Source organism: Pistacia vera, unplaced genomic scaffold, assembly GCF_008641045.1.
Source record: "Pistacia vera cultivar Batoury unplaced genomic scaffold, PisVer_v2 Contig211, whole genome shotgun sequence".
Taxonomy (NCBI): domain Eukaryota; kingdom Viridiplantae; phylum Streptophyta; class Magnoliopsida; order Sapindales; family Anacardiaceae; genus Pistacia; species Pistacia vera.
The window spans coordinates 108657-122218 of NW_022196015.1; the positions used below are offsets into that span (position 1 = coordinate 108657).

Here is a 13562-nt window from a genome sequence, read left to right on the forward strand (position 1 = left end):
CTTTCAAACTTCTATGGCTGCAAGAAAGTGTTGTTGTGACTCGGATACGAGGAAGGACGACATCGTAAAATCCGAAAATGGACATTGACGTCATTACACTGTTATTTAAAGGTCCTCTTCCGTCACTTTATTTTCACAATAAACAAAACACTCTTTAAGCGGGAGAAACAAAACGACGTTAATCAGAACTCTTCTTCCTTTCTCAAAACATAAATGATAAAATAAAAAAATTATTTAAATCTGCAATTTCGCTCTATCATTTACTGCTTCTACTTCCAAGATTCTCTCACTTGAAAACTGAGACTCACAGCAAAATCGAATACAAAATTTGTTTGAGTTTCTGTTTCCCTTAAGTTTACTGTAAGTTTCTTCCCGAACTTCTTTTTTCTCTTGTTTATGCATGCAATTTTTTCATGTTGGTTCGAGAGGTTTTTTGTTTAGTTTTGAAGATTACTCATTTTCTTTTCTTTATTGTCTGATGGTTTGATGTTTGTTTGGTTCAGTTTGCTTAACTATTCATATATGCTGCTTAATAGCTGGTATGTTAATGTTTTTGGAGCAATTTTTGTTATTGTTTAAGATTGTCTGGTGATGGTTTTAGATTAGGCTTTGAATTGAGTACAATTCAGCTTTGTTAATGCATGCATGCATGTATATATAATAGGCATTTAGAAGTTTTCCTTATTCATTTTCTCCATTCAGAATCATGTCTTACTCTTTATCTCTTTCTTTGTGTTTTTTTTTTTTTTTTTATTTTCTAATGTCTTCCATGCGAGATCATGGGACGTGCGGTTGATGGTATTGTGAAATTGTTTTGAATGTCGCGTTAGTTAATTTCGCTAAGGAGTAGAATATCGGCTTTTCTTTTCTTTATTATTTTTTAAAACTTATGTTTTGTTAGACCAGCAAAAAGGACATTTTATAGTTTTGATTGCTTTGAAGCAAGGTCTTGGGCCGACCTTTTGGTCGAATCACTTTGATAATTATATGTTTACATGAAAGTAAGATCAGTATTGAGGATTTATTTGAATGAAGATGTAACTATATTAGTTTCAAATAGATGGGTAAAAATATCGTAGAGCAGATGAAACATATTATTATTAGTAGCAGTGCACAAGATCATATATATTTTAATTGTTTGAAATCCCTGCAGAGCTTTCTTAGAAACTCTGATTGTCTCATCTTGTATCTCTAGCGATAGAGAGCTTGAGTAAGACCTTTATTGAATAGATCTATTTTGGGTAAAGGACGCTTGCATAACACACAAAAGTGGATCTCTGCGGTCATCTTTAAATTTTAGTTAGTGAAGGGAGGGATGCAGAGACTGGCTTAGCTTAATAAGCCTTGGTTTGCCTCAAAACTTAATTGATGGATTTCGATGAAGTACTCTTGGTGAAATCAAAGCGGGCCGATCATATCTAATCTAACCTTTGGCAATTTTTTCATGATGAAAGGGTTTGGCTTCTGAGCAATTAAACATACTCTGGCTTATTTGAAAATGTGATCCCAGGATTGTATCTTTTAATATTTATAAATTTATTTAGAAGTAGGGTCCATATTTGGGAAAATTATGTTTTTTACTTGTATATGTTAAAATGTTAATTAATGAACTCACTAGATTTCTTATAGATGGATAAAGATTGCGAGAATTCATAAAAAATCACTAGTATAGAAGATTATATTTCGTGATCATAGTTAAATTCCCTGACAAATCTTGTTTGCAAGCCTATGGAATCAACCTTTAGAAGGTAGTATGTTTTGCCTTGGCTTATATATTTATAAGCTTCAAAATGAGGCTTAGGATTTATTCACTACCTGAATGAACAAGTCATGCCAAGTCCTTTGTACGGGAAAATCTATTTACGTTGTTAGGCTCTGCTTAGTTTTCCCCCAGTTTTCGAGTAGATGTAGAAAATTTGCAATCAACTGTATAATACGAATAAATATGTGGATGAGCACATGCTGAGGAATAATATGTTAACTACCTCTAGGTAGCTTGACGGTTCGCTTGGGACTTTTGGGTGTATTACTTAAGAGGTCTTGAGTTCGAATCTCCACGACTACTAATAATGGGTAGCCAATGGAGGCTTACCTGGCCGTTAACTTCAGGACCCCAAGAGACTAGTTAAGGTGCACGCAAGCTAGCCCGGACACTCCTGAATATCAAAAAAAAAAAAAAAAAAAGGAGGATAATATGTTTTTTCTCATTATCCTTTATTCTTCCTTCTTTTGTCTCTTGCTCTATGCTGCTCAAACTCTACTTGGTTAGTAAATCAAATAGTTTTCTTCATATGCCAATGGAAATCACCTTTTGTTATGTTTTATAATTGTTTTGCATCATTCCTTGTATTGGTACACCTATGTTTGTTAACTGATTATATAAAGATTGTTTAATTCCCTTTATGGCCGTATGCAATGAAATTATATTTTTTGTGTTGCTATTTTAATATATCAATGTTAAGCTTGTTCCTCGCTTATAATTTTCTTTTTCTGCACAGCAGATTTGGGATTATCGAATTTAGAGTTACGAAGCATGCACCAAAATCCAAACAGCACAAACAATCCTGGGCCTGAAGCAAATAACAATAAATCATACGCATCTCAACCTTGGTGGCGTGGTATAGGACATGATGGCTTCCCCCAAGACATGTTAGGGGAAACCATGACAGATATTACTGCAGCAGAACAGCGAGCAAATGGTGATTCTGGGTCCAAAACTAGCAAATCCCAAGTCAAGGATGGATCGGATAAGGGAACTGAAGTAAACAAAGAAACACAAGTTATTGCGATGTCTCAGTCAGGTACATGTTTGCAATTTTATGTAGGAGATCTATCCTTTTGGATTGCTTCTGTAGTGCTGGCTCAATTCATAATAAAAACTAATGTCGTATTGAGTTGATCAAACAGGTTGGCATTTATTCGCTTGAGATGAAGAATAGTTGATGAATGGCTCACATGACATTGAATCGCTAGAATGTTTAAGGGAGTTAAAACACAACTGAATTCACCAACTTCGGTGAAAGAGCTTGCTCTTTTTTCAGTTTTGTTTAAGAAAAAAAATGTGATGGGAACAATCTTAGTGGATGCATAAGCTTTATAACTGTACCTTCAGATCTAAACTGCTACAGCAGTGTACAATATTGTTAATGTATACCACCTGCAAGGCGCACGCATGCATATATCTGGCAACAATTTCAATTTTTAGTGTTTATAATACGTCAATAATTTAAAATGTTATGCCTTTTATGTGGTTTTAATCTTAAACAATTTTTGAAGCATGAGCTTGCTAGCCAGGTTAAGTGTGTTAAATGTATCCAAGATATCTATTCTCAATGCATTTGATTTGGATTGCGGATGATAATTTGCATATGTGATTCGATTAAACTTTGGAAGAAGTACCTTAAGTATTATAGCTTATAAAAGGAACTGATTTGTTGCAGTATGACATACTAATATACAAAGTACTAATCATCTGAAAATCAATTGCTTTACCTTTTGGTCTCCTTTCCCACCTTTGTTGATAACTATGTCTCTTCTCAACCATCTAAACTATCAATGATGTAAACCTGTATTTTATGCATCATGCTGTTTAATTTTATAACAGAACTTAAGATATTTCTTGCTAAATAGTTTCTATATGATCCAATTTCTTGGTAATACATAATATTTTTCTGCATGACAAACTATAGCCATTGTTTTAAATATGAAACTTAAGTGTACTTTTTCTTCTGTGAGCAGATGGGAAATTCAGAGAACAGCATCCGCAGCAGTACACTGCATCCGTTGTGCATCAGCCAGTGGGTGAATACTTCACGCCACCTACACAGCTGGAACGTGTTGGACACAACATTGTAATCTCTCACTCTCCTCACAAATGCATTTGTGCATTCTCTTCTGCAGATGCTTGGGCCATTGATAATATAGTTGTCCTTAGTGATTTCTTGTGTATGCTTTTTGTATGAAACTTAGAAACTTATAATTTGATGTTTATCTTATTCTTCTTCTCACTATAAGTTGATGACTAAAATCTATAACCTATTTTTTTCCTTCCGTGTTGTAGGCATGTGCATCATATCCATTTTCCGATTCATATTATGGGGGAGTTGTGCCTGCTTGTGGACCTCAGGCTTTAGTATGCAACTTCTTGCCTCTTGTTTATATTTGATATGGTATGAGGATGCTTGGGGGGTGTTTTATTTGGTATCCAAAAAAAGTTTTCAATGACTAATATACCATTTGGAGTCTCCAAAGAGTGGAGACAATTTTTATTGTTTTCATGTTTTATGAGTTTTTTAGATTGCATCCAAAAACTAATCTTGACGCTCCCATCAAAATGCACTTAAGATTTTTCAATATGTTTCTCTCTGAACAAAAGAAATGTAGCTGGATTTTAAAAATCAAGTAGAACTTTGCTTCTTTCTTCAATATGTATAATTTATCTAGTCGCTCAAATCATCTTAAGCGTACAGCTCCAATGTTTTGTGAATACGAATTGAGAAGGTCTGTTTTTACTTGTGAGCTATCATGGAGTGGATAACTTAGTTGATCTACAATTGCTCAAAAATTAATTTCTCTCAGCTTTTTGTAATTTATTTGTCGAAAATATTCGTGATATATGGTTTTGATTTTCTTGATAGATAGACACTCTGGTAGGAAAAAATGAAAGTGGATTTTTAGGTTTCATATGGCAAAAACTATTTTTACCATACTGAATTAAGTAATACCTTCTGTAAAAAATGGAAGTTCCGAATTTAGTCTTGTCTTTCCTTTTTCTTTGTACTTGATTAGTTTACTATATATCTTCCAAGCAACATTTGCGTGGAACAAATCATTGCGAGTTATTATGCTGATATCATTGGCCTTGAACAAACTTTTGCTGAAAGCTCAGGGTATTTAATAAAAACAAATAATGGTGAATAGTAAAGTTTCTTGAGATAATTTTTATCAATACCTTTATTCAGAAGTGTTGTTAGGATCAATGGTGGTTGTTGTGCCTGCCTTATACTTGACTTGAATGAAATACAGCTTGCATGATATAAAAATGAAGTTCAACAGATACAATATCTTGCCTTGCTTATTATCATTTCTACATAAAAGAAATCCAATTCTTCTTAAAGACTTGATGTAAAAGGGGTAGCAATATACATGGGTGGGTCTCGCATATCCTACTTTTGATTGAAATTTATACGTTCTAGTATAAGAAAGTGATGCCAAGTCTATAAAGAGCAAGCTATATTTAAATAATTGGTTTTGGGGCTGTATTGATATCCTGGCTATAAGATATTGTAAGATAGTATAGACATTAAAAGGATAATTTATTTTAATAAAATAATGCAGTAAAACCTAGAATGTTATATAATATAATAACCAGAGATTGTTTTAGGTTCATTCTCATTGTGTTGGAGTGCATCAAGCTAGAATGGCATTGCCCCTTGAAATGGCAGAGGAACCTGTCTATGTGAATGCCAAGCAGTACCATGGAATTCTGAGACGAAGGCAGATACGTGCCAAGGCTGAGTTGGAAAAGAAACTGATAAAAGTCAGAAAGGTAATCTATTTCATTTTTGTATACGCATTCATTTCGACGGTTATCAGTCAACATATAATGCATGAATGTATCCTCTGCTAGCCTCTAGGTATATCTGTTTTCATAATTATTTACAATACTAAAGTAGGTTGTGATGTATTAGAGATCATGCATAGATGGGTGAATGCATGTGGTACAGTTTTCAATGTGATTGTTTGTGGAAATTTTATTGCTCAGCTGGATAGAAAGGATAGACAGAATTCAGTTACATGGAAACCGTTTTAACCTTATTGATCAATATGAATGGGATCAATATGAATGGATTCTGATTTTTTCAGACCTAATGCTTTGTGAGTGGAGTGACGTGATTAATGATATGTTTGTTTTCTTAGATGACAATGGTACGCCATAAGAAATGGAAAAAAATTTCCTTTATTTAGGTCATGCATGAGGGTGTTTTCTTTCTATTATAATTACTATTCACTTAGATTTTAAAGTTTCTTTACAGGCTTGAATTATAGATGCTGGTATCATGCAGATTTCGTAATGAGGTTAGAATAATGATGGGTTTTGAAGGAGTGAAACATAAGTTGTCTATGAGCATAACAATGCCTTAGCTTTTTATGTCAAGGGAAGAGAAAGCTCTCTGAATGTTGAGATAAGAACAACCAGAAAAAAGTTTCGAATCTATTGACTTTTTCTTTTTAGCAGAATAGACGTCTCTGGCTATCAATGTTTGAAACCTAATGGTAAGTATTAAATAAAACTCTGATTGGCGATTAGTAAAGTTGATTGATATGTTAGTGCTTGCTTCGATGTTCAGCGAAATTAAGAGTATCAACTAATTACTCAATTGCAGTTTATTTGAAAATTGCCTAGGATGTAAATAAGGCTTCAAGAATCATGTTTATTCATCGATGTGGCAATGTTAAACTGAGCAATTATGATGTGTTGCGATTTAGGAAGATGTAGCTGCTGTGGCCATTACTCTGAACATTGCTTAGATATCTGCTGTGTCTTCAAGTGTGAATTATAAGTTCTTATAAGATGATCAAGAATTATTCCATGGCGTGAATTTGTGCACTTGAATTCAATTTGTTTAAATGCTGCCGGGATTCTAACTGTACTTTGTGCATGTGCATTGACGCATATTTTAACTTCAACATAACAAATTTGTTCATTGTGATACAACTTTTGCCTTTGGGGGGACTAAAAAACGATATTACTGATGCATACTATATGGAAAGGGGAAAATTATCTATGCTGAACATTGGAGTCAACATATGTCGCACTTCTCGGAGGTGAAAAATATTTGATGGTTATGTGGTGTTTCTTATCATGGTAGTCAGTAATACTTAAATCTTATTCAGAAGATTTGTTGCTTTATATATATATGTTTTGTTGATGAGACTATCTACTGCATCTAGACTCATTGAGATTGATGAAAAATTCGACCTTTTAAATAAATTTATTGATGGCACCCATATTTCATTGCCTTCTCGGAGTACTTCAAATACTTTTCTTTGTTTCATCCTTATGTGCAAGGTTTTGTTTCATTTTCCTATTCTCTCTGTCGTTGTCTTGTGTGAACAGCCCTATCTTCACGAGTCCAGACATTTACATGCTATGAGGAGGGCAAGAGGTTGTGGAGGTCGTTTCTTAAACACGAAGAAGGGTGATGCTCATGCTTCTAATGCGTCACATGACAATGGAACAAACCCTACCGTGACAGTTTCAACACATCCTAGTAACTCCACAAGCTCTGGATCAATATTACCCCAGAATACGAGGAGTGGTGATTCTTCCATCGGTCAAATGCAACCACAACATACGTACTCCGACAGCAATGGCAATGGGTATTACCCACAGCATCAAGGATTTCAGTTGTTCAGATTTAATCCACTTTCAGATGACAGCGTAAAACGAGGAGATTTTTCTGGGAAAAAAAGTGAAAGAATTGTGGTGAATGGGGCTCGAAACAGGGCCCTGACTATCAAATGAACCGTTTCTCGCCAAGGGGTGAAGGGTCTCTCCAGCACTGTTGAAAACTTGAAATCATGGAAGCTCTACATTCTCAAGTGTGAGATGAGAGCAAAGCTGGAGTCATTGATCCTAGCCAACTCCAGGGGAACATTAATCCTTGTAATGCTCTGGGTTGAAAGGCAAATCATTCTTGGCTTGGTTTTTTATTATGTTGAAAGAGCAACAGAAAAATGGTACGTACGTAGTAAAAGTAGCTAAATCATGTATTATGTTATTTTATTATCACATTTTGGTTTGAATGTACAAAGTGAGAGAGTAGTAGGCATTGTTGAGTGAAAAGATTAATGGTGAAATATTAAAGACTCATATTATTTCTTTTGTCTTATTTGTTTCGTATATTACAAAGTTGGGAGATTATAAGCAACTAATTCTTGGTGATTGAGTTGATTTTGGTATATTATTAATTAAACAGAGATAGTGGCAGACAAAGAATATGTTAAGGTAGGTGGCCAGTTCCCACTTTCAGGGCCAGGATTTGTTATTTAATGCCACTATTTAGTAAGGAAAGCATTTATGGTTAGAGATGACAATGGGTTCAACATTTTTGGATACCCGCAGGCCTAACCCAAAAGGGGCTGGTTTTACCCGAGGTTGGCGGGTTGGGCTTGGGTCTGGGTTTGATTTTAAGGTCTGACCTCGGATACGGGCTAGACATGGGATATCTTTAGGCCGGCCGGGCCCGTCCCTAAAAATTGAGTATAATTTACTAATTTACCCTTATACTTATATTTAATTAAAAATTATCCTACATATATATATCCATTTTTCCCAAACTTTAATCTCAATTTCATCCCATATTGAAGGTTAACATGGTAAAATTGCCTTTAAATAAGTTAGATGGGTTTGGTTCAACTTATAAAAGTGGATTTCACCATAACATATTATGCACAACTGAAAAGTTATTATAATCAAATATTATAGAGTTTTAATTGCTCACTTATTGCTTAAATTATTGTGGAAATAGCTTCAATTATATTTTAAAACTATTTCAAAATTAAAAAATATTAAAAAAATTTGAAATTTATTAATATTTAAAAATAAACATTATTAAAAAAAGGCAGGCTTGGGCCGGGCCTACGTTATAAAAAAAACCGTCAGGCCGAGCTTGGGCTTTGCCTATCATACACATAACAAGCTCGGGCCGAGCTTGGGCCTATGTCATGAGATCGGGCTTGGACCTAAGCCAAGGGGTACCCGGTCCCTGCCGGCCATTGCCATCAATATTTATGGTCATCATGTTGTCATTACCACTCTTAGTTGTTTAAAACATTAATTTTGTTTAGACTTGGGATGGAATATAATAAAAGAAACAGAAGATGAACAAGTAGTTAAAGCCATGTGAAGAATGCAACATTATTAAAAAGGCAGGGTCGGTTAGGATTTGGTGGTTAAATATAGATAACACTTTAAGCCCTGGTTTCAAATTGTAGGGCCTGTGATTGTGCCAAAGATGGCCCAACACACCCTCAACCTTCTCAAAATTTTAGACACCATTATTGTTGTTTCGACGTTATGTCTCCTTCTTCAACCTATATTTTGTCTAACCTTATATTTACGAGTAATATTACACTCACAAACACTTTTCACTAATTTTCTTTCACAACGCGATGTGTCAATTCGCAATTGGTCAGTTCGTATGGGTCCGTGACCAAGCCAATTGCGAGCTAGCACATGAGGTTAGTGAGAGATGTTAGTGAAAAATGTTGTGAAAGCTATTATTGTATATTACACCGATCTCTTTACCCAATTCATATACTTTAATGGGGTAATTTTAAAAACCATTCCTAGTGTCACGTCCGACCCAAGTCCAAGTCCATATGAGACCCAATATTCAGTTCAAGAGGCTGACCCAAAAGTGTCAAAGAATATGTAGATAATCTTTCAAAAGTTTCCAAAATATTTTTTCACGAAAAAGTAGCAAAATAAGACTAGAGTTCAATTACTTGTATAATAATCAAACCATCAATCTTAATGGATATGTGCGCATCTAGATCAGTCGATCTACTGTAAACTCTATATAAAGTTAACGCCTTAGATTATTTTCATATTTCAAGCATTGTATTCAATTGAGAAAAACACAATATAGTTTTTCTCTCATCTTTGTTTTGCGCTATTTTCTTGAAAGTTTGTGGTCATTTGGCTTACTTAGTGTCCGACTTTTGTTTTGTGCACAAGGGCACGATTCTTCTAGGATCGTTTCAGTTAGTTCAAATGTTGGTTTTTAGATCACATCTCAAAGAAGGGAATGATGACATGAAGTGATGGAACTCGAGTGATACTAGTGGGGGTAAGAGAATGCTGCAGTAAGGGAAGAAATCCCGTGGCCATTCAAGATCTCGCGATGTGTTGAAATAGGGGCGAAATTTGAGCGAGAAGCTCGGGCTCAACTCAGCAATACCTCGAGCTTGATCGAATCGATACATTGTCGAGCCGAGTTCTATCACGTACTACTCGGCTCGATAAGCTCGCGAGCTTCAATGAGCTCGGCAAATTTTAACAGCTTCCTGCCGCAATGGCCACTTCTCTCTATTTCTCCATTTCCGTCACTGATGTTTCCTTTTGTTCGAATCTGTTGAATTGTGAGAGAAGATGATGATTTGAGTAAAAGCAAAAGACTTAAATATATTTTAAATAATGTTTATGTCAATAATGTAGGATCTATGTTACATTTGTCTTTGGACATGTCGCCATCCTAATTTTATTTAAATGTTATGTCAAAAATGTGAAGGATATTATTTTATTTAAGATTTTCATTACGTAGATTGTATTGCCTTGTGCAATTGAAGAACTTATTTGGTATGGGTCGAGGTTGAGAAAAAAATTATCCACATCTCACCCCAGCAGTCAAATAGTCAGCTTTCTTCATCTTTCTTTTCTCTTCCCTTCATCTTTTCTTTTCTTCGATCTTTGCTCAACTATTAAAGCAAAGAACCATCATCCGCAAAGGAGAAAATAGAGAGATGTATAAGAAGCGAGTTGGTGGCCCCAAATCAGAGGTTGTAGGTTTAGTGATCGGAAATGGATTAACGAAACATTAGACAGACATAGGATCCCAAGACATGTTTTATTTTTCCAATTTTTGACACATTAGACAAACATAGGATAACGAGTTCATCCATGTCATCATATCATCATTTTTTCCAGTTTTTTCTACCAATTGGAGCTTGAATTTGAATTTTATGTACTGAGTTTGAGTTGAACTCGACTCCTCAAGCTCGAATTGCTCGAGCTCGGACTCGAACTCAGTATTGTAGCAACTGAGCGGTTGAGTATCCAAGTATCAACTCGACTTGGTTCGATTTCACCCCTAGTTGGATACATGGGAGCCAAGTCAACTAAATTTGGTTGCCATTGGCAACCATGCTGAGAAGCTGGATAACTAGATCAATCTGTGGAAGAAGCTGACAAGAAGTTAGAGACATGGAGATTCCATCCGATTGATTACAAGAGTGTCACAAAGAGCCATCTAGTGACCAGCGACTTATTTAAAGCTTTCAAAGCAAAGGTGTTGAAGCATTGGCAAGCATCAAGCTCAAGCTAAGGAGGTGAAGATGGCTTTGGAAGAGATAAGGACATACTGGGCTATTTATAAAAAGGTCATTGCAACGGAGCTAGTCATCTTTTCATCTATAGTTGTGACCTCACGTGTTCAAACTCGAGACCATGGAGTATAATGGAAAGTGAGATGGGAGGTGAGTTGAACAATTTCCTTTGGCACATGGAATGCTACTTTAGTGCAATAAAGCTATTCGAGGAAAAGGAAAAGACAAATCAAGCCACTATGTATCTTCATGACCTTGCTTCTAATTGGTGGTGTAGGAAGTATGATGAGATAAAGAGAGGACTTGCAGAATTGAGACATAGGAAGATTGAATAAGGAGTGAAGCAACAACTCTATCTCAAGAATGTGGCTCATGATGCAAAAAAAGAGAAGAAGAAGTAAAACACACTCATTCCATAGCTGACTATGTCAAATAGTTTTTTTGGCTTATGTTACAGATTAAAAACATGGTAAGGATGATTTGCTTTCAATTTCATGAATAGACTCAAAAATTGGGCAACAGGAAATAAGAAGGCATCGGGCAAAATATGTGTCCTTGACCATGACGATAACAGAGACTCTCCAACATTACCAAGAAGTAACTCATCTAAATAAAAACATTCAAACGAAGTATGGCAAAGGTGGGGGAGCGAAAAAGTCCTCTTCCAATGACCAAAAGAGCCAAACCAACCAAGGAGTAAAATAAGGGTAAGATAGAAGCCAAGCCTCGGAATAACCATTTCATATGTAACGATCTACATTGCAGTGTCAGATATTCGAAGAAAAGTGTACTGATGTCATCATTGAATGAGAGTTGGATGAGAAGATTCAATGTGGTCTTTTTTAACTCTTAGTGCTTTGAAAGCAATCCAGTTTCACTAAGTTGAATGAGAAACCCTCATGTACATGGAAGCTCACATCAATGGGAAGGCTACTTAAGAATGGTAGCCACTAGAGCTTCTCATAACTTTATTCGAAAGGAGGAAGCCAATAGGTTAGGCCTCAAAGTTGACAAAATGAGCGGTTAGTTGAGACGGTGAATACTAAAGTGAAAGCCTCTTAATTGTGTAGCACATGATGTGATCTACACTTAGGCACATGGATTGGCAAAGTAAAACCTTTTTTTTTTTTTTTTTTTGGTAAGTATGCATGAATAGAAAAAGAATGTACAAGGAGGCAGAACAAAATGGTCGTCATACCTCAAGACAAACCCTGGGTTAGGACCAATAAAACAATTATAAATCATTAGAGTATAAAAGACTAAGAGTCAAAGCAAGACTAAAGGAGCCAAAAGCAAGATGGGCAAATGCTCTCTTCTTGCTACCTAAGACACCCCTAGGGCAGGAAACAAAAACAATAAGCCAAACTAACTTGGACATGCCTTGGGTTAGGAACAAAACAAAACTAAAACAATAAAAATGGGAAACTCACCTCTGATTTGTCTATCTTATCATATCAAACAAGATAGGAAAAAAAAGAGAGAGCTCATGGAACCAGTCAAGGGAGAATCCGCTCCGAAAAAGAACTCAGACAGCATGGCAACTTCTCTACTTTTTTTTTCCATGGGTACTGTTGCCCGGAGTGGATGCACACTAGCCCCCTGCGCACGTGCTTGAGTGCTTATAGCGTGCATGGTGCATTTACTCACTTTACACTTGCTATTCGCAAGTAAAGGCGAAATCTCAACGCTTACCTTCCGCCACATCCACCCTTCCTCCCTGCCTCGAAAGGCTCCTAGAGCCTGCTTGGCCATCCAAGTCCTCTCTATGCCATTGTTGTACTTCCCTTATGTCTTCCAAATGCTAGACAAAATGCACCAATCATATGACCTTACTCTTATCTTACACTCACTCTTGAAAATTGACATGGGTAATCCCTATGTTTGAGAAAGCCTCATATGCCGATGGATCGCTTCTCTTCGTTAGCTCCATAGCTCTCTCCTCACTACTAATCATATTAAGTGGACAATGGTTAAAGTGTCATTGCACTCCCCTCCAAAAATCGTATTATTTCCTCCCATATCCAATAAATGGTGGCACCCAAGCAGAACTTCCCCAGCACATACTTAAGTCTATTCTTCTTCTAATTTAATGACAACACATTAATATAATCCTTCCAAGGCACTTCTTATAGCCAATGGAGCTAATACAAGAATTCGACACCAAAGGACTTTGTGAAGGTACAAGAGAAGAAGAATGATCCAAATGCTCGTGGAAAAATTACAAACAACAAATAGAGTTTTAAATAATGCCATATCTCCAATTTGTCTTAGTGTTGAGCTTCCCTTTGATAGGATCCAAAGAATCATAGCCTGCCTAGGGATAGCTTTCTTAAACACACAAGATGATGCCAATCTACCTTAGCTTTTTTCTTCTAATCTCATTCCAAACCAAACTAGTAGAGAACCCATTACATTGGAAGGAACCCAAAGAATCTTATCCCCCTCAAAGA

The 13562-nt window shown here is 35.9% G+C and overlaps 1 protein-coding gene across 1 annotated transcript; it reads left to right on the top strand.

The window, feature by feature from the left end:
• Window positions 1-3637: 3637 nt before the first annotated feature.
• LOC116129376 (nuclear transcription factor Y subunit A-7-like) lies at window positions 3638-7923 on the top strand. Its single transcript, XM_031415124.1, has 5 exons — window positions 3638-3653; window positions 3739-3851; window positions 4061-4132; window positions 5384-5548; window positions 7121-7923. The coding sequence occupies exons 1-5, from the start codon at window positions 3638-3640 to the stop codon at window positions 7526-7528; spliced, it is 774 nt and encodes a 257-aa protein (XP_031270984.1). The 3' UTR covers window positions 7529-7923.
• The last annotated feature ends 5639 nt before the right edge of the window (window positions 7924-13562 follow it).